Source organism: Diachasma alloeum, unplaced genomic scaffold, assembly GCF_001412515.2.
Source record: "Diachasma alloeum isolate Michigan unplaced genomic scaffold, Dall2.0 Dall_scaffold_00197, whole genome shotgun sequence".
Taxonomy (NCBI): domain Eukaryota; kingdom Metazoa; phylum Arthropoda; class Insecta; order Hymenoptera; family Braconidae; genus Diachasma; species Diachasma alloeum.
The window spans coordinates 1,476,841-1,498,142 of NW_021680362.1; the positions used below are offsets into that span (position 1 = coordinate 1,476,841).

The 21,302-nt window shown below is 36.8% G+C and overlaps 2 protein-coding genes across 2 annotated transcripts in view; both read right to left on the reverse strand.

Moving 5' to 3' along the window:
- Window positions 1-556: 556 nt before the first annotated feature.
- LOC107048750 (short transient receptor potential channel 4-like) lies at window positions 557-16,257 on the reverse strand. The gene is made up of 12 exons (XM_015272107.1): window positions 16,162-16,257; window positions 15,920-16,075; window positions 11,926-12,263; window positions 9,166-9,361; window positions 8,930-9,106; window positions 7,798-8,068; window positions 7,617-7,722; window positions 6,875-7,176; window positions 4,492-4,743; window positions 2,363-2,478; window positions 2,127-2,285; window positions 557-727 (listed from the first exon to the last, which is right to left on the reverse strand). Exons 1-12 carry the CDS (start codon window positions 16,255-16,257, stop codon window positions 557-559), a joined length of 2,340 nt encoding a protein of 779 aa, XP_015127593.1.
- Window positions 16,258-19,949: 3,692 nt separating this feature from the next.
- LOC107048766 (sonic hedgehog protein A) overlaps window positions 19,950-21,302 on the reverse strand; it is a 60,841-nt gene continuing 59,488 nt past the window's right edge. The window contains exon 3 of the mRNA XM_015272126.1: window positions 19,950-21,057. Coding sequence (XP_015127612.1) covers window positions 20,327-21,057 — 731 coding nt within the window. The 3' untranslated portion in view covers window positions 19,950-20,326. The remainder of the gene's footprint in view (window positions 21,058-21,302) is intronic.

Here is a 21,302-nt window from a genome sequence, read left to right on the forward strand (position 1 = left end):
TGTAAAGATTAAGATAAAAAAATTGAGGTCAGAATATGAAAGTAAAGAAGTGTCAGGCAATGAGGGTCTAAATATATCCTTACACAGAGATCTCTGATGCTTTATTCGTTCCATTCTTTATTATTTTATCTACTAGCCGACATTAATCGTAGCCTTTCCCTAAAATCGTGGCGCCCCGGTTGATCCCTTGGAATCCTAGGATTGATGATAAGACCAGCCGAAGCAAGAGTCTATTCCCCCCATCCGCCCCTTCGGAAGTGCCGCAGCTACTTCCCCCAAATCTCCGAATGATCCTTTCATCGAAAAACTAAGGGTAAGAGTTGCCGCCAGAAAAAGTATGTGACACGCCACGAAATATAATTTTTCTCACGTTGCAGCAGGATTCTGCAATTGGAAAATTCATCTCTATTAGAAATACACTGCAATATCGAGATTTCCCTAGGGATCCTGGTACTAATACCAGACGGGAGTACCTGTCATTGTCGTTGGCTGTATTATCCTCTGTCATCTGTGCTAGGGAATCCCGATTGATGTGACGTGGGTAGAGAACAATAATTCATGGGGCTGACAGTGCATCCTTGAGGATACTCTTGAGCTCCATGAGATCCTTTCTCAAACCCTCAGTGTCACTCTTCTCCACTTCCGCCTCCTTCTTCCGGAAATAACGCATCACCAAGTGTCCCATCACTTCGCCAAACTTTTCGTCATCATCTTCGCTCAAGTTTTCCTGAAAGCAATGCGGAATTAGTGAGACAATTGATGGGAGTTAATGGCAGAACGAAGATTACGAGAAGAAAATTCTTCAGTTTCGAATATTTAACACAGTGTAAAAAAAGTTTTGATTTTCACGGGCATGTCACTGATTTTCAGGAATGTATCACCAATTATTGGTGACACTGGACACTGACTAGAGTGAGTCTGATCATCAGTAATTTCTATCACTGAAATTTGATGATAGATTCCGCAAAATTGGAGATGGGTCCGAGGGGATATTCACAGGCGTAATCGTGTTGTCACTCGCTTATTTAATCAATTGCAGGGATGGCCACACTGATAGAACGGATTAGTTATTGTTAACGAATGGATTTTGGTTGGAGGTTAGGGTCTATTCGGTCCCACCAAATGTTCATTCGTTAAGGGTGCCAAATGAATTTGAAAAAAGATTTTTTTTTAATTTTTTCTTTCCCTCCATCATTGGAGAAATATGTATTCATCCATCCGACGAAATTTCAAACCCGCAACCGGAACTAGACATCGAGAAAATAAATGCGGAAAATCCTCTATTTCGCGTGACGAACCTCGAGAAAGCATGGCATCAAATGGGTATGGCGGGTTGAAATATCTCTCTTATTCACCCCGATACCCCATTGTTTTTTGTCGCCATCACATTGAACACATCATTCCCCATATCTTCAAATTTTTTAAAATTTTTCTTGAGTTCCTAGCGGGTTGAAACGTTCAATTTAATCAAAACTCCATAAGAGGCCGTGTATAAGACTGATTTTGTTTATTTAATTTCTCGATATCCATAAGTTCTAAAATTTTAAAATTGTCACTGATGTTCACCATCTGTCTAATACTATTAATTTAAAAAATTATAACTTTGTTGGTGAATGTCAAATTTCAAGGTCATCGCTAAATTCACTTGGCACCCTTAAATCTTCTGAGTCGATTCCGTAATCGGTGAAGCGAATTGTGAGTTCCGTAATTTTTTCTGAACATTTCTCTCCGTGTGAAATATTATCACTCTGATGTTTTTTTGTAGAATATAACAATGATGATAACAGTTACTCAAAACGATACTAATTGATCATCACATAGACAACGGTAATCAGTGTAATGATTACATTTTGTCATCGCGGTGTCATCCAATTTCCCTGTGAATAGCCCCTCGGATGGGTTCCTGGAAATTAGTGACATTACTCTAAAAATTAGGGGCGATGTCCCTGAAAATTATGAGACATCTATAGACATTTAGGGAACAATCAGGGGAAATTGTAACTGTATGTCTACAGTTTACGATTAAATTCTCTCTCAAAAGAATATTTAACACGAATAAACTAGACGGAACGAGGCAGATCATTAATCCTTAATTAATTCCTTCATCGAGATGATTTCAGACTAACGATGAAGCAGCAGTGCTTGAGATCCCATTTCGCCTTCTTCGTCTCAGTCGGTTTAATTAACAGCTTTATATACTCAGCGAGCCAACGGAGGTCACTCCCAGTAGGGAGGAAATTGAAAGGCGGCGGCAGGGCGTTCTGTGCCATTATATCAATGTAGACCTGAACATAGAGAGGTAAATAAAGACAGGTAAATAGAGAGATTGGATTTTCGGGGTAAATGGTGAGAATCAAGAAACCTCGGTTCTGCCAAAGGTCCATTCCACGTCTACGTTGTCGGTGAAGGCTGTGAATGTGTTTGACATGCAGGCTATCAACATGTTCAGGACTACTATCACTGTCATGAACTCAAAACCTGATGAAAGGAGAAAGTTGGCTCGTGAATTTTGTTCAATTGGTGCATGCAACGAAACAAAATGTTTTTCAGGTATGAAAGAATTCAATGGAGCACGGACGAAAAAATTTAATAGAAAAACCTATCGAATTCGTAAGGAAACTCTATGGAATTTCTATTGAACTGTTCTGTTAGTTTTTGGCCGATTCTTTTGAAATGTTCAATAGAAAATATTCAGTAGAAAAAGTCAATAGAATTCGATATTTCTATATAACTTATTCTATTGAGATATTTTCTGTAGAATTTCCTCGGCTCAAATTTTCCAAGTTTTTTCGTTTGTTTTTATTGATGAGAAGAAAAGAAAAGTAGAATAAAAATAACTTAGAAAATTTGAGTCGAGCAAATTCTGTAGAAAATATATGAAGAGAATAAGTTATATAGAAAAATCGAATTCTGTTGACTTTTTCTATTGAATGTTGTCTATTCAACATGTCAATAGAATCAGCCAAAAACTAATAGAAAGTTTAGTAGAAATTCAATAGAATTTTCTAACGAATTCGATATAGGTTTTTCTATTAAATTTCTTCGTGCGTGAGAAACAAGGCGCTCTCTCTACACTGGGAGAAAAATCTGAAGTTCGATTTACGATAAGAAAATAGTTGAGGCATTTTGGTGAACGATACGATTTTTTTTTGTATGCGGTACATAACATTATAGTAACTTGACAAGCGTAATTTTTGCAGATCAAAATGCAGTTCAACTAACCAAAGTTCAAAAGTAACCACGACAAATCTATCGTGAGGAGAACTATAAAATAGTTGCAATGACTACATTCCACTGTAGTAATTACTTCTCCGGCCATAGTTACCGTAACCCATGAAAAATTGTTGAGGACTTATTGACTATAATTCGATGGTGATGGAATATAGTAAGAAGAATTATATTTTTCTCTCGGTGTAGGAGATTCCCGTAAAATTTTATTGAAATTCTATGAAAAATGTATTTTTGTGCTTTTCCATAAATATTTTCCATCGAGAAAAGTCAGTAGATGTTAATTGTTTTCCACAATTTAATCTGTTGCAGTTTTTTATTTTTTTTAAAGCATTTTTGGACATGACTTTACCAATTGTTTTCTCTCGTATTTTTGATAGGAAATAAAAAGAAAAAACGAAAAAGAGTGAATAAAACCTAGCATTTTCAGTAAGAATAATTCTATTGATGTTCTATTCGAATTCCGTTCAACAACTATGAAAAATTTTATTCATTCTTTGGACCGAATTTTATTGAAAATTATGCAACGGTGTCGTATCAAATAATTTCAAGAGACATTTCATAAAAAAGTCAACAAAGTTTCTTTTTATAGTTTATTATCATATTTTTTTTCTATCGGAAATCTTGAGCATGAATTTCTCAAGCTTCTTTTCTGACATTTTCTAATGACAAATTGATATCGAAGAATTTCGATCTCGGCGGAATAATTCGCACAGAAACATCTAAATCTCTCTATTTTTTCATCACTTGTGCGTAAAGCGAGATTACACGCACGCTTCGCGTCCGCAAAATCCCACTTTCCACACATTATGATGAGAAATAGGATTCGATAATCGTGGGAAAAGTGTTCTTTGACTGTTGGGAGGGCAGTAGTCCCCTTCCACGGATCAAAAAACACTCATGTGCACTCGTATCGAAATATACTATTCTCTAAACCTCTTCATTAATAGTATATTTCGATACGATTGCGGAAAAGTGCTTTAGGGCTCGTGGGAGATTTATAGCACGAGCCGCAGGCGAATGATATAATCCGACAAGTCTAAAAACACTTTTCCCGCGAGTATCGACCCCTATTTTTCATCACAATGTGTGGGAAGTGGGGTTTTGCGCACGCGGAGCGTGCGTAAAATGTCACTTTACACACAGCGTGATGAAAAATTTATTTGATAATTTATTTATTTGTTTGTTTCCTTTATTTGAAAGAAAACAGTTATGTCCTGTGTTCAACAAGTTTAACTACATTGCAACTGGATTATTAGTTACCGGCGAAGGCGAAGTACCCAATGCCCTCAGTGAATGAATGTTTATTTATAATGGTTTCAGACTCCGTCTCCCCAGGTAGATTCTCGATTATGACGTCAGCGCTCTCGATAGCACTCATGCAAAAAACTGCCCAGAAGAGTGTCCTCAAGCTTGACCTGAAATCCACGAACGAGGCCACTTGTTGGGTTTTTATTTTAGACTCATCATCGATCTGCACCATTCCATCGTAGTATTGATACAATTTTGCAAGACCTGAGAGGAGAATCAATAGACAAATGATGATGTGATTCAAGGCGCAACAAGTGGAAATTTGTTTTTTCCTTCTGTTGAATGTATTTTGTGCTAATAAATTAACAATTGACTTGTAAATCAACTTGTTTTTCTGTTTTAGAAACATTGTGATTATGAAAACAATTGATTTGATTGAATTTTGTTAGATTTCTCTGTTATAAAAAATATTTATTCAGCATTGCAAACACGCGAACAATTTTCATTTTTTTTCTGCTGTTAGACAGAGTTATTTCTCAATACGCACGGGCTACAGGCACCAGTGCGTAGTTATATGAGACTCAAAGTTTGAAATTGCCTTGGCAATTGGATTCAGTATATTTTTTCATATCGCCCTCTATTTTTATTTTTGGAGTTTTTCACTAGGCGCATGATCCACTTGAAAATAAATCCCATGAGAATTTGTGTCCTTTCTAAAAAAAAAGCATGAGCAATATCTCGAAACAAAAATGAGAACCCGAATACAGCGGATGTTCCGAACGAATTGGAAAAAGTTAAAGAGGAAAGGCAGTTTTGATGGATACAGTCCTGCTGCGTCGCATTTTTTTGATTACCATTCGATGAAACATGAATGGCTCCCAATTGAGTGTTAATTTTTAATTTGGTGCTGGAAACACGAGATGACAATATTTTAAGCACGTAATTATATTAATGAGATGAGCAACAGATTGATTGAATTACCGTGTGAACTAACTAACAATTGATAACAGTGTGGGCAAGCACTTTTACCAGAGTATCAACAAACATTGAATTCCAGAAATTCACACTCCAAAGTGTGTTTTAGACGGAATTGATCTATACTTATGAATAAAATCTTATTCAGTGAGCATAGAGGAATTAGAACATGAGCAAATAATTTATTATCATATAAAGTTTAGCAGCTGACAAATTGGGAGGTATGATTCTCACCGGTCGTATTGCTTTTTGCAATGAGAATTATTATAAACAATTGATTGAAAAAAGGAGTATCGAATCTGACAGGAAAAAGTGAATAATAAAAGCCTGATATAATACAAAATTGTTTATTTCATTTCATAAAACTACGGTAACTAATTTTTCTTAAATATCAGGAATGTTGGTTTCATGTATTCCCCCATCAATCTAAAAAATCAAAGAATTTTCATTCTTTCAACATGAAAAAATTCATTTTTCCGAAAACGGAAGTGGACTTATCTCCCAGTTGAGTTTTCGAAGAATATTTCCGAATCTAAGAGAGATAGCAAAATTTTCATAATTATATTGTTTGGTGAGGAGCTAGGTTTAGGGTGGTTGTGGGTGTGTGATCAGAGGTGAGGCCGGAAAATGAATTCTAACACTGTTTCATAAAATCACAGTTTTATTGTGGGATCGAACCACGTCCTAAAATACTATATACACTTTATACACTTGTCACTCAATTTAGTTCGTTGAGATTCTCAAATGAATATATTGTCTAAATTGATAATTTACTGTTGAGTCACTATTAAATGTCGTTGATAATTGTCTATCGATAATTGCAGTAACGATTAAATCTAACTCAAATTGTGAGGAACTGTACACGTTGAGAGACGCGTCGAGATGCGCCTTCCGTTGATTCTACTCAAATGTTTCGATAATTCACTGCTGATGTACTTAATTCGTTGAGAAACTATAATACTTGTTAATTCACTAAATCTACGTTGATTTGACTCTAATGTTGATATTCTATATCATTTCTACTGAGTAGATGAACTGAACTAATAACTGATTTGATAATCTATTACATGGCTGTTGAACTGCCGAGCGATTACTCTGACGGACCTTTTCGTACTACTACCTTTCCGGGTGATTCGCTGACTCTTGACTGTTGACCCGAAGGGTCCCGATTGATTTCGAAGATTACCGACTTAATTCCCCGCTGAACTTATAGAATGATGACTATGTTTCAAACATATATTTATTGTAGCTCTCAATCGGCTCTACAAAAAAGGTTTTAACAAAAATTTTGCTATCTTACTTAGTTTCCGAGATATTCATTGAAAACTGGCCAATAGTCAAGATTGTCTTGTACCGTTTTACCACGTCGCTACTGAATTAGACTCATATGAGATGGAATTTTTTCACTGACTTGATTTACCTGCGGCAAAGGCCGTAATAATTATGAGAAAAAGGAACAGGAATTTAGTGACATCCTTGATCATTTTTCCCAGTGACATCTGAAGGGGCCCGAGATTGTAATCGAGTTGACACACGAAGAGCAGTTTGAAAAATGCCATGATAGTTGCAATGCAGAAGAGACCCTCTGCAACTAGAGTTGGATCGAACATGTGCCAGTATTTTCTCTCAAGGTCCCTCTGGCCATTTCTCCGGACGTCAATAGCCGCTAGAGCCCAGAAGACGAACGTCAATATGAACAGAGCGAGCATTCCAACTTCATATCTATTCAAAATTCAATGAATAATCATTGGAGTATAATCTTTGGTGGAGCACGAGGGGCCTTACGGCAGAGAATTTTGTTAAAAAACCGTAAAAATCATGCAGTTTTGTCGTGCAATTTTCGAATCAACATTTTCATTTTTCTATCCAACTTATTCTGTTTCGATTTTTTCTGTAAGAATTCTTGGGTATTTCTGAATGTTTTTTCCTTGGAATTTTAATAAGATCAAAAAGGAATATCTCGGAAAAACTCAAGAGAAATAAAAATCTATTGACAATTGTCTATCAAGTATCTATCAAAAAATCATGTGAAATTTTTTTTTCTAGGGAAATTTTTCCTTTGAATTGCCCACTAAAAATTTTTATGACTCTAATATAAATTATTAAGTCATATTTTTTACAAATTATTAGAATTAATTATCATCACTTCTTGATTTACGTACAAATTCCAACGTTCTCCGAAATATCTTCGTGGCCCATGTGTCATGCAGAGTCGAATTGCCGCCCAAACATATGAAATAACATAAAAACAAATAATAACTTCATATCCTGGAAGTAAAAGAGACATTTTTAATTGGCGTTTAATTGAAGAATTGATGAAGACAGAACGTTTGAGGCACTTGCCACTGTTCGGTGGCCCTCGAAGCTGATTCTTCTTATCGACATTCGCCTCAAGGTACACGAAAACGAGAAAAATGAGGTAACTGGCCACCGAGGAGATGTATCGATTCACGGGTATTTGCCACTTTTTCGCTATTTTCGAGTTCGGTGCGATCAGAAGCCACATGGCTATGATTGGGAGGAGGGGAATCCTTTGAAGGACTGTGAAGACTTTTGCAGTACCTGATTTCGCCTTCCACTCGTACCAGTTGCCAATCCATCGAGTTTCTATTACCTGACGAAAATCGTGTATTTTGATTCAAGTGCGATGGGGTTTTCACGAGTGTGAGATTCGAGGCCCGAGGGAAAGCCGAGAGATAATGTGAACAGTAGAATGAACAACAGTATGTGACAGTCCACTGTACGACAATTTTTCCAACAGTGCAACTGTTTTGAAGTGGACTTGTTCCGAGGGGCTGGTCACTCCTCAATCGAGTGACTCAGTGATTTCCAGAATCAGATGATTTCCAATGATTTCCTGTTGATTTCTGTGATTTCTCGAATGATTTTTGTGATTTCTCAATCAGCATTAAAAATCATGATTTCTTTCTATTTTTTGTCGTTCTATTTCCATGATTTGTAGTAGATTCTAATGATTTCTTCCTTTCAATAAATCACTGGAGAAATCGTGATTTTGGGACCAGAGTGGTGCATCTGTCGATAATGGTAGTTTTCTACATGACGTTGCTCTTCATAGCGTCCCATTTCGGGATTGGGCGATTTCGAATGCACCAATACCATAACAAAAATTGTTATGAGTTATGTAATTGAGTTAATTGAGTTAAAACGGCAAAATCAATTTTGATTTTACACTTATCGATCGTTTCTAATGATTTCGTAAATCACCTGATTTATTTATGATTTCTATTGACTTCCGATGATTTCCAGAAATCTTTAGAAATCACTACCGAAAATTGAAATCACTTGATTTCCAGTGATTTCCATTGATTTCTGGCGATTTCTTCCTTGATTTCCAGTCGAGGGGTCCAGTGATTACCTAAGTGACCAGCCCCTTGAATTGTTCTCTCCCGTCTGCCCCTCCCTGCCCCCCAACCGTAATTTTCCAAATGTCTAGGTGAAAAGAAATTAAACTTACTTGTTGTACATTGGGATGAGCAACAAACAGCTTCTGCTCGCACTCAACGGCAAACAACAGTCTCGGAAAAATGAATTTCCTCGCTTGTACATTTCCCCCCCGCTGTTTAAGTACAATCTCAACCTCCTCCGCTTTCCTCGCACAGCCAATGAGCTCAGCAGCGAAGTAAGCGACTTCCTAATGTCAAAACACGCGCCACTTTACAAAAGAAGAATGTGGATTTCGATGTAACACACCTGGGACAGTTGCTTGTAAGATTTATAAAGCTCACGCTCAAACGAGGCGGCTTTGTCGAGGACAACTGACAGCTGGAAGGCCTTCAGAATTGGATCGGGCGAGGTATGACAGATGTAAGCTGGATTTGCCACAGCGCGGTAACGATACAACCGCTTATTGTCGAGTGTTAATGGATCTTCAATATCTCTCTCTGGTCTGGACAAACAAAATTAGAAACTCGTTAAGACCACGAGATATTCAAGAAATAACGAGTTTTTATTTTCATGGACATGTCACTGATTTTCAGGGATTCATGCCTAATTTTTAGGAATCAATCCACAATTATTGGGGATTTGCGAGTGTGGAATTCAACGAGTATGAAATTCTGGAATTCAGTAATTTTGTCGCTAATTTTTAGAGACATCACACGGAGAGAAATATTCAATAAAAATTACCAGAAAAAAGACGTAAAAATTACGTTTCGAAACGTAATCTGGGAGCGAAGTAAAATTCAATAAAAAGTGTCAATCGTCACGTAAATTCTACGATCTGTTCCGTAAAAATTACTCATCCGTCCGACGGCTAGCCATGAGTCACCGTGAGGGGGAGATTTTAACAACACGTTCCGTAATTTTTCCGGAACTTTTCGTAAAAATTCAACTCAACAAACAAATCGTAAAAATTAACTCAATTTAAGATTTTACAACTTCCAGAAAAATTACGTGACTTTTTCGTATTTTTTCGGTGACAGACCCGAAAATTTACTAAACGTTTCAGATTTATGCTCTTATATTCCTATAGAAATTCACTGAAAACGATTCTCGCTTGCGGATTACGTGAAATGTTCCGTAATTTTTCTCGAATATTTCTCTCCGTGCACTAAGTTTCCATGACATCGTCACGAATTTCCAGGGCAATCCAGCGCTTTTTCCAAAAAAATTGATTGAATTTGCATTGAAATTTGAGTGTAATTCTGTAAAAATGTCTAAAGAATTTGTTTATTGCCCCTGTTTCTATTGAAAATGATGTGACTTCGTCGACATTTCTCAATGGATAGTTCATCGAAAGAAGTCAATAGATGATGATTTTTCTACGGTAGTGTGTTGCTGGCCCAACTCAAAGCGGTTCAATTTTTTTCATGTTTAAATCGACATTTAGACGATGAATGTTAGAAATTTCTAGAATATTCTGAAATATTATTGAAGCATCACTAGAGTGACTTGATGATGAAAGGGCCTCATAGGTAAATTCTCAAATCAATCGAAATTTTTATAATTTTTTATAGTAATTTTACAGTAAAATTCCTATTTAGTTCCCACAAATATTTCCATTGGCGAGATGATTTTTACGTAATTTTACCGTGAAATTACGTAAAATTTATATAAACATTCCCTCACAGCAAAGAGTTGTATCAGTTTCGAGTTTCCAGAACGTTCCATGATTTTACCAAGCGATAGCTTCTGAATTAATGGCAAAATTCTTGAAGATTTCTAGAACATTCTAGAGTTTCCCAGACCATTCGTAAACTTTCCAGAGGGTTCTGTACCGTTCTGAACCTTTCCTGAACTTCCCAGAATCATGATTTTCTGGAGAAACGGGGAGATCTCAAATCATATAGAGTATGTAAGATAACACTCCTTCAAGTATCTTCCTATTTGAATCAACGACGTCGTTAACTCGTCTCTAACTAGATCGAAATTCGATTCAAGATGATGAAATCTACTTGAAATGACTACATTGTCAACTCGACTCAAAATTTGACACCCAGAAACGGAAAAAAAAATTCAATACCAATCTCAGGATACTGAGATCAACCAGAGACTCCGGATTGAATCCTTCTTTCTTTTTTCCGTTTCAAATTTGGATAACACCGACGTCGGTGGCCGAAGCGACTAGGTGCGAGCCTAGTGTGCGAAAGTTGTGAGTTCGATTCCCCGTGGAACCGAGTTTTTCAACCGGAGGCTCCGGCTAGCGGGAGGTCGCTAATATAGTGACCGCCTGTACCGGCATGGGTTTTCTGTGGTTTCCCATGCTACTCCTATGTTCTATAGGAGTGCAAATGCGGTGCAGTGTAGAATCCACAGTCGCATGCATAGGGTTGGATAGTGCCGATTAGCCAATCAAAGGGCAGAAAGGGCCGGAATATAAAAAAAAAAAAAATTGGATAACAGCTTTGTTACGAAATACTTGAAGACCATTTATTCGGCTCAAATATAGTCGATTTGATCCCTCCAGGGATCGGCAAAAATATTACTAAGTCATTTTAGAAAGAAGTTTAGCGTACATCAATCGAATCTATGAAAAAAAAGCCGGAGGAAAAAAACAGCTCCGGAAAAAAAAGCCGAATATGGATGGATTTTAACACGTGATCAGTGCGTCGGCTTTTTTTTCGGTGGCTTTTTTTTCCGCCTACCAATTAATCAAAGTTCACTGCTTTATGATTTAAATTTGAAAATAATTTTCAATTCTCAATTATAATGAAACAATTCTAAATATCTGAATTTGATTTGTGAATTAATCTAATAATCGTCTACCTTGCGAATTTGAAAAATTAAAAATATTGATTAATAATTAATTTGACAAAAATTAAAAAATTCTACAATACAGTGACCTGATATTATATGAAATAAAATAATTTTAATACTGTATTACGATTTTGGTTCTCTCTGATCCAAAAAAACATTTTTCCAAAAGCCATTCCCGAAGAGGAATCGTCACCCATCTATAATTCCCTCCTCCAGCCCCACAAACCCCGAATAATGAGTCCCTCAAAATTTTACTTGCAAATTTCATCGCAGCAGCAGCTGGGTGGATGTGGTTCCTCGATGACATGTCCCCTGGCCGCCAGCATCTTGATCATCTCAAAATGTCCACAACTGGCAGCCACATCCATCGGCGTAGTAGCATCCGGAAACTCGGAGCTATCAATTGGCCCAGTGAACTGCGACCCCGGCACCTGACTCTCCATCTTATCCAGAATCATCATAGCAATCTTCTGCTCATTGTCTCTAATCGCATGAAGAGCAGTGTCACCGCAATCAATATCATCTCGAGACAGAAGTAGCTCGACCATCGCCACATCCCGCTCTTTGACAGCAATATGCAGAGCCGAAAGGTTCTTGAAGAATGAAAAAAATGGAGGAAACATGAAAGAAAAAGAAAACGGGCCCCATTCATCCGCAAGGCCCACCCAGACGGACGCGTGCGCCATTGGACAGTGTTTAGGGAACTATTGAGAGAGTCAAAAAGAGAGGGGCAAGGAGTCACAGCACGAGGATAATAGAAGAGTGGGACTTTTGGTTACGTAAAGAAACATAAAACATAGGTGAGTGTATTCTTGTGCCGACAAAGGTGACAGTGTCCCCTGGTGAGAATTCCCTCGACGCCTCTTTCTGTCGGAATTCTTCGACCCGCCATGGGGCTCTGGTGTTTATAGGCTTCTTGACAAAAAAAAATCCTTGGGAAAGCCGACGTTTTCGGATTTCAAGTAAAATAAATATCGTATTTTGAGATATTTAGGAATTGCGGATGAGAATGGAATTCTGGTGGGTGTAGTACACGGAGAGAAATATTCAATAAAAATTACGTATCTTTTCTGTAATTCCGGAGCGAATTGTGGTTGTAGGAAATTTTACGAAACTGTCACGGAATTTTTCCAGAGCGTTCCGTAATTTTTCACTGAATCTCCTGTGAAAAATTACGATACCGTCACTTAAATTTTCTGAGTCGATTCCGTAATCGGTGAGCAAACTGTGAGTTCCGTAATTTTTACGAAACATTTTTCTCCGTGTATAGTGGAACAAAGTGAAATCGAAATATTTGTTGATGGGTGTTATTTCGGGGGTGAGCGATTTTAAAAGGAAATGTTGAAGGATTTTTTGTTTATGAAACTCGCAAGAGGTGCAACACCGCTCGTCATTGGGATAATTTTATTGTTGTGAACAATTTATTGGGTATTGGAAATTTGCTAGAATCATGAATCGTTATCAAAAATGGGGCCGGAAGATTTGACTTTCATCTTATCGTTATTGAATCACTACTACACCGCTGCTGCACCGCTACTGTACCGTCGTTGCACTACTACTGTAGCACCATTATGTCGTTACTGTATTTTGAATGCATTTCTTGAAGCTTTTTTTGAGCGGTACATGCATCGCAGTGGCGGTATGTAAACGATATAACAGCGGTACAGCTACTATAGTGGGATTACAGTTGTGGTATCTCTATCATAGTACTATTACAGTAGCAGTAGAACTGCGATTGTGACGATATAACAGCGGTAGAGCTATTATTGTAGCTGTGTAGCAGTACTAGAACTACTATTGCGACGGTATAGCAGTGAAAATGGTACAGTGGCGGTTTAGTGATGTTATAACAGCGGTTAAGCAACTATATAGTGGCGGTATGGCAGCGGTATATCTATTAGTACGGGTATAGCATCGGCAGAGCTACTATAGCAGGATTACAGTAGTAGTATATCGATCATAAAACTAACTACAATAGCGGTAGAACTACTATTGTGGCGGTAAAGTAGTGGTGCGTCAGAACTGCCGTATGAAAAAGGTACAGTGGCGGTTTTGTGATATTATAACAGCGTTTAAGCAACTATATAGTGGCGGTATAGTCACTATAGTAAGATTACAGTAGTAGTGTATCAATCATAGAACTACTGAAGTAGCGGTAGAACTACTATTATGATGATATAGCAGCAATTATTGTGGCGGTATAGCAGTACTAGAACTACTATTGTGATGGTATAGTAGTGGTAGAACTACTATTGAGGCGGTATAATAGTGGTGCGTCACACATGCGGTATGAAAAAGGGACAGTGGCGGTTCAGTGAGGTTGTAACAGCGGTTAAACTGCTATATTTTGGCGGTATAGCACCGGTATATCGATGACAGCATTTATATCATTACTATCACACTGTACAGTAGTAGTACACCTACTATAACACCGGTATACTGACGCTATAGCAGCGGCACAGTAATAGTGCGATTTTCCTTTGGAAAAAAAAGAAAAATCAAGTGACAGGCCATAATAGTTTGACCTTTTACATCTCTTAAAACTTTGAATTATTTACATAATACGTCGTGTTGAATAAAAAACTAGATGATCTTTTTTGTTAAAAATTTTATCAGCTATAAAAAATTCCCGAACATTTTGCTCTAAAATCACTCGTAATCACGATAATTAAACTATTAACTAAAATTTAATTTTCCACATATCACATTCTACCAATTTGTTATATGACTATGAATGAATTAATTCTCCTCACTTCGAGATAATCGTTCACGTATTTCATTTGAATGAAGAATTTCGATACTTAGGAACATTCCAAACGAAAACGATTGAGAATCATTTAGGCTGGAATTTGAGATCATTCTAATATTCTTGTTATCCTCAAACATCTCTTGGAGTCATTGTCTTGTAAAGTTACCGCCATTGAATTATGGCGGTAGATACTAGAGGGCCCTGAAGAAAAAAAATGCCCGAGAGGAATAGGTGAAGGTGAAGTATGCAATGGAGGGAATAACGTGTTGCTTCTTGTTTAGAGGGGTGGAGATTCTAGATAAGGTAAAGGGACAGTTATTCCTACTACCTTTCTCCAGACTTTTATCGCTTTTGTGGATAACCTTCGGGATGTGTGTTTCTGTGAATTCTGTGGAGACGAAGGGGTTGACAGCATGATATATAGTTTTTTAAACAAATTCTCGCGTTTAGGGGTACCGAGAATTGATTTTTATATTTTCTACGAATTTTTTCATGAGTTTTCGATTCCAGAAATTCGCTGTACAATTTTATGCAGTTTTTTCGTCACTTTTTATTTACGAACATTCATTTTATCGTTTCCTGTTCGTTGTTCTCCTTTTTTTCTCCAAAAAGTGATTCGAGAAAAAAAAGTCACGAAATTTTTTTCGAAGTTTTACCAGCTGCAAATAGAATCTCGTGACATTGTGACATCTCGTAGAATTTCCTATTTCTGAGATAATTTTATAATTAGGAAAGGTGAAATATGATTTTTTATGTTTCGAGAATTATCTTCAACTCATGTCTGGATTTTTTTTATTGAGAAGGAAGTTAAGCACTCCAACAAGAATTATTTTCGAAGTAATTACGCCCTAATCACCACAACATCATATTACTTTCTCGCAATATTTTATGTCTCGTTTTATTGTTTCCGATTGGTTTTTCTCCTTGTTTTTCTTTTTATTATCTTGATCATGGAATTTCTGGAGAAAAATGATTTGAGAAAAAAAGGTTCTTAAATTTTTTTGGCAATTTTGCCAGCTCCAAATAATATCTTGTCACATTTTCCCCTAGAATTGCCTATTCCTGAGATAATTGTATAATTACGAAGGATGTAATATGATTTGTTACGTTTCAAGAATGGTCTTCAACTCAACCTCACAATTAGAATTTATTTATTTAGAAGGAAGTTAAGCACTCCAACAAGAAATTTTTTGAAGTAATTAATCCTTAATCACCCCAAAATTAAATTATTTCTCTCTATATTTTCATTTCTCATTGTGTTCATCATGAAATTGTTCGGGAATGAGAGATTTTCAGAGAAACTGTTATGGAAAGCTTTCTGCAGAAAATGTTGTGAACGCAAAAAAAAAACAAAAAAAATAATCCGATTTGTTACATTCAATTCTGATTGGGATTCCTTACACTTTATGAGGAGTAAAGCTCTCCAATAAGAACTTCTTCCGAAGTAATTACGCCCTAATCACTGGGAAACTCATTACACCCCATCACTCTCAGAATTACCTGAAAGTTTGCTGAATTGATCTTGAACTCTCGATTCGCACCAAGGAACTCTTGAACTCCGGTCACGTTAGCACTCGCCACAAGCTCGAAGAATTGCTTCTCCAACTCCTCCAATTGCGGGAGAATGACCCCGGGAATCTGGCCAGTATCTTCAATCTGTTCACCCCAATCTTTTTATTACTCCATTTAATTTTTTTTTCAGTTATTTCTTTGAATCGATTTCTGTACTGAATTAGTCTCACTTTCTCCACTTCCTGATCCCTTTCCTCATCGTCTGGAGATGTTGTTGGGGGTGGAGGTGGTGGCGGTGGCGGTAGAGGTGATGGTGGAGGTTCCATCCTACTTCATTCCATTTATTTCATACCTTTATTGAACATTGAAAAAAATTTGAATATTCCACCGCCATTAATTAGGCAGCATTAATTAGCCATTCGGAAAAATTTCACTTCCATTCGTCCCCACTTCGACCTTCAGATGAGTGCGAGAAATAGTATATTTCCTACCAAGGGAGGGAAAATAAAGGAGTCGTGCCCACGTGCAGAATTGTCGTGGTCAGCACGTGGGTAACCACGGCCGGTGTGATGAAAAAAATAATTTGATATTTTCACCTACAATCCCTCACTCGCCAGATATTTGCATAATTGATATGAATATTACGTCTTTCTTAATTATGTAATTAACTCGGCAATTATTGATTTTAGAAGACAATGTAGTACGACAAAGAGCTTCCGCCGTTGCCTTTTCAACTCCCGCGACATAATCTCATAATCAGCAGAATAAGAAAAGTCGACTTACTACGTTGCACAACTTCGATCCAGATTTATCTCTTCAGCGCTAATGGATATTCCAAGTGAATTAAACTAAGATTAAAGTCTTTTAATCCCTTGAACTAGAAGGAAAGTAAAAGGTTAACGTTTCCACGAGAGTCACGGTGCATCGCCTGAAGCGAGTTTCCTTGGAGACGTTCAATTCACAACAGAATGAAGATAAGAAGAGATAAAAACGAAAAATAGAAATAAATGAACGACTTGAAAAAAGGGTCATTCCATCCTTTTCGTTCTAATTTAATCATTTAAGTTTTTCCTTATATACCGTTAGGAAAGAATGAAAGTTTCATGGACAATTAACTAGTAATTTTGAGGAAAGTGCCATTGAATTACATTGAGGGACAAAAATCGTGAAATTTTTTATTTCACTGGAAATTTCATGAAAATTCAAATTTTTGAGCGACAGAAGGACGAGAATTACCCAACTTACTTGAATAAAATGAAAAAAACATGAATATTTAGTACTGAATTACGCGAAATTTCCATTGATTAAAAATGCAAGGATATATTTACCTAAGCTTTCCGATTTTATATAAATCTTTCTGGAATAATTTAGCTGCAATTCACAGCTTCAAATGATTTTTCCATGGAAATTGGGATTTTTAATGACGAAATTCCTTGAAATTTGAGAGGAGTTATTATGTGATGAAAACTTTAATCAAAATTTTTTACAGTCCAAGTTTTCTTCTTCTTCTTACATAAATATATAGTATATTTTAGGGTGAGTGCTGTGCGATTTTTTGCTCGCGTGAAGATGGTGTCCGAGTCGAAGGCGAGAACTGGTCAACCACGCGAGTAGAAAAGCCCCATGACACTAGTCGTGATATTTTTCCGTAGTGGTTTTCACTTTCACGAGTTTGGGGAAGGGCCAATGCCAATCCCCGGACGAGGAAAAGTGAAGGTCAGTACGGAAAATAAATTTGTTGCCTTTTTCTCGTCATTCCCGCAAAAACGATCAAATGAATTTCAACCGGATGTTCTCTGTTGATTAGATTAGCTTCCGCATTCTAACATAAACTATAAATTATTGCGCTCAGTTGCATACAAGAAAAAGCGCTACATCTTGAAGAATGTTGGGCTGAAAATTCCAATACAGTCCCATGCAATCAATGATTCCATTGAAGTTTGAAAAAATTTCGTCATTGAAAATTCAAAATGTTATAGAAAAATCAATGAAAGCTGTTAATTTTAGTTGAATTAGTCCATGAAAATTTACATAAATCAAGAAAATTTAGGTGAATATATTCTTGGATTTTCAATGGATTGAAAATTGAGGATTATTTGACATTAAATATTCATGTTTTTTTCTTAATTCAGGTGAGTCGGGCAATTCTTATCTTTCGGCTGCTCAAAAATTTAGAATTTCATTCAATTTTTATTGAATTGTTGGTTTTGTCATTTCGTTAAATTTCTATTTTTCTTTAACAGTGGAAAGAAAGTTCCAACATTTTCAGGAAATTTTCAGGATTTCCTTGGATTTCCTTGGAAATAATTGGAAAAAAAGTATTGCACTACAACTTTTTAGAAAAATCTAGGGAGTTCTCAAATAAAAAATATCCTTGCATTTCTATAAATTTCAAGAATATTTTCGAATTTTCTAGTAATTACGGGAGAATTTGGGGGAAAATCCAAAAAATCTTCGGGTGTTCAAAGAAATTAGAGAATTATTGTGGATTCTTGGAAAAATTGGTGATCTTTTTTTATATTAAGAACAAATCACAATGTAAGGGAAAGGAATTCTCTGGACAACGCCACGGGAGCTAGCAATAAATAAGCAACAAAAATAGTTTCCTTTTATGATATGAGTCTATTTTTTTCGTCAATATATATACATAATTTATAAAATTTGTTTCATCTACATACAAATAATATTATTATTGAAATAATCGATAATATAATATATAATAATTAATAAAAATAACGCACTGTGTGTTTTTAATCTGTTTTCTGGTATATAACTTAAGCATTTCACATGGAAAATAGCACATTATATTAAGAACAAGAGCTGCTCATTTGCAATTGATTTCCCAATTTTTTCTAACTTTTTTTGTTTATTAAACCATTACTCGTTATTACTAACAAAGCTAATAATAATTAATAATTAGAATAAAATAGAGGGGAAAGAGGCTATAGTACAGTCGCTTACGGTCACCCGATAAATATGATAGAATTAAAAAAATATTAATTATAATAATAAAAATATCAATAATTATTGGCGATAACATTCATTGATTTTACAATAAAATAGACAAGTTTTTTTTATTTACAGAATTTCCCTGGTCTCAGTTATTCTTGAATAATCATGAACACTGGAGACACCGGATTGAATTAATTTAATCGATTGAAAAAAAAGAGAGTACAGAGTAGGTGATGAACACTGGCCAACTTTTGTCTAACTTTTTTTTTCTACACTTTGTTAAAACAAAATTGAATTAAATAGTCGTCATAGCTCGATGGGTCACATACCCATTGTCACACTGATCCGTGCGAGTGTCGAGAAATTCGTCTGACGAACTCCCCGATAATTCCCTAATTACAGATGATTATGGGATTAATTCCGTGGTGAAGTGGTTGATGGAAAGCTCTGGAATTTTGTACAGACTATTTCGTGAATATCTCTGGGACTATTGGAGTTGAGAAACAGTGTAAAAAGCATGTTTCGTATAGAATTTCAAGAAACGAAAATGGTCTGTGATAGGGGAATGAGATAAAGCGAAGTGGGATTCCCCGATTTCTTTCCATTTTCAAGGCATATTTTGAAGCTTCATAGTAAGACCTGATTCACTTGAGCATATGATTTAGACAAGGGATATTGACGATTGTTGATAGTCCGTTTTACCCCACTGTCTCTTATCATTGTTTAAACCCCATAGTTTTCGAAATATTTGAAAAAATTCATGGATTTAGAGATGAAATGTAAAGAGAAATTGGATACAGACTATTTTTTGAATATCTCTCCGACTATTAGAGGTGGGAAAAAGTATAAGAAACATTTTTTGCGTAGAATTTGAAGAAACGGAAATGGTCTGTGATAGGGGAGTGGGCTAAAGCGAAGTGGGATTCCCCGATTTCTTTCCATTTTCAAGGAATTTTTTGAAGCTTCATAGTAAGACATGATTCACTTAAGCATATGATTTAGACACGGGATATTGACGATTGTTGATAGTCCGTTTTACCCCAATGTCTCTTGTCATTGTCTAAAGTTTATAGTTTTTAAAATATTTGAAAAAGTCTATGGGTTTAGGAATAAAATATAAAAAGGAATTGGATACAGACTATTTCTTGAATAGTTCTGGGACTATCGGAGTTGGAAAAAGGTTTAAAAAACATTGTCTAAGCGTTAAAAAACGTTTCATACGAACTAAATTCAAACTTCCAGAGAAATTTTCAAAAACCCTATTGTTATGTTTGAGCATTGTTTTCCATAATTTCCTAAAAACCTCCAAGCCAACTTCACCACTCAATGAAAGAATAACCTCCACCAATTTCTGCTCAATGAAAAAGCTCCTCGCGTTCATTAATTAAAAAAAAACACCGGTATGTTCTCCACGTGGATGCCCATCTCCACAATAAAAAATATTCAGTACAGCATGGAGGGGGGTAGAACGTACGTGGAAATCGAGTAGAGGAAGTTGGCATACCAGTGGATGCCCTCTGGCCTATTCCACCTCGAGTCCACCGACTTTGAGCCTTTGATCTCATTGGTGTCATTGTCCTGGATCTCACGGGAGTACCAGAAGAAGTCTTTAACACTTTGTAGTCCACTGCTGACGGTCGAGAGTACCCTCAACGGGAAGAATCCGACTTGAGCGACTGTTTGACTGTTGACGATTGCATAGCACGAGGCGACGACATCATCGACAACTACTGTGCCCTCCCTGGTAAGGGGGGCGTAGAGGCCCTCCTCCAGGACGAGTTTAGCCTCGACTACGTCGTCCCACCTGACTCTGGAGCCACCGGGGAGCGTTTTGTCGTCGTCCCTGACTAAGATTCTGTCTCCGACCTGGACGTTGGCTGCGTAGAAAGTGCTGCTAGGGGTCTTCAGGTCCTTGGGCTCCACCGGGACCAAGTGGGATGGCGTCAAGGTCAGCTGTTTTCCCGAGGACGTTGTTAGACGGATGAACTGTCGTTTCGATGATGGGGCGTAGTCCAGGAAGGCTATCATCTCGGAGAAGACTATCTCTCCGTTGGAGTCCAAGGAGGCTATCTCCTCACCGACTTTCAGGGAGGAGAGGGGCTTCGGCCCTATCGGCGTTAGGACTGAACTCCTTCCGGGGAAACAACCTCCTGATTTCCCTACTGATGAAGATTCTGGAAGCAGAAAAAAGGGGGTCGTTATTTTTTAGGGTTTCAACAAAAGGTCTCTTGATGATTTGTTGGTGAATAGGGAAGTGGTGGAGCGCAGTTTCCCATATTTTTCCTAGTCATTCATTCTACATAATCTATGGATAGATGGAGTAGAAAGATTATGGAGAAATATTGCCTGTATATTTCCTAATAATTAATGGAATTATTTCGTTATTATTATTATTTCCTTTCATTATTATTTCGTTCAT

Coding starts and splice junctions, on each gene's coding strand:
- LOC107048750 (XM_015272107.1), bottom strand. CDS start 16,257: ATGGAACCTCCACCATCACCTCTACCGCCACCGCCACCACCTCCACCC. Junction 12,264..15,919: donor TCAATTCAGCAAACTTTCAG/GTAATTCTGAGA, acceptor TCATTCTTCAAG/AACCTTTCGGCTCTGCATAT. Junction 9,362..11,925: donor TGCTGCGATGAAATTTGCAA/GTAAAATTTTGA, acceptor TTGTTTGTCCAG/ACCAGAGAGAGATATTGAAG.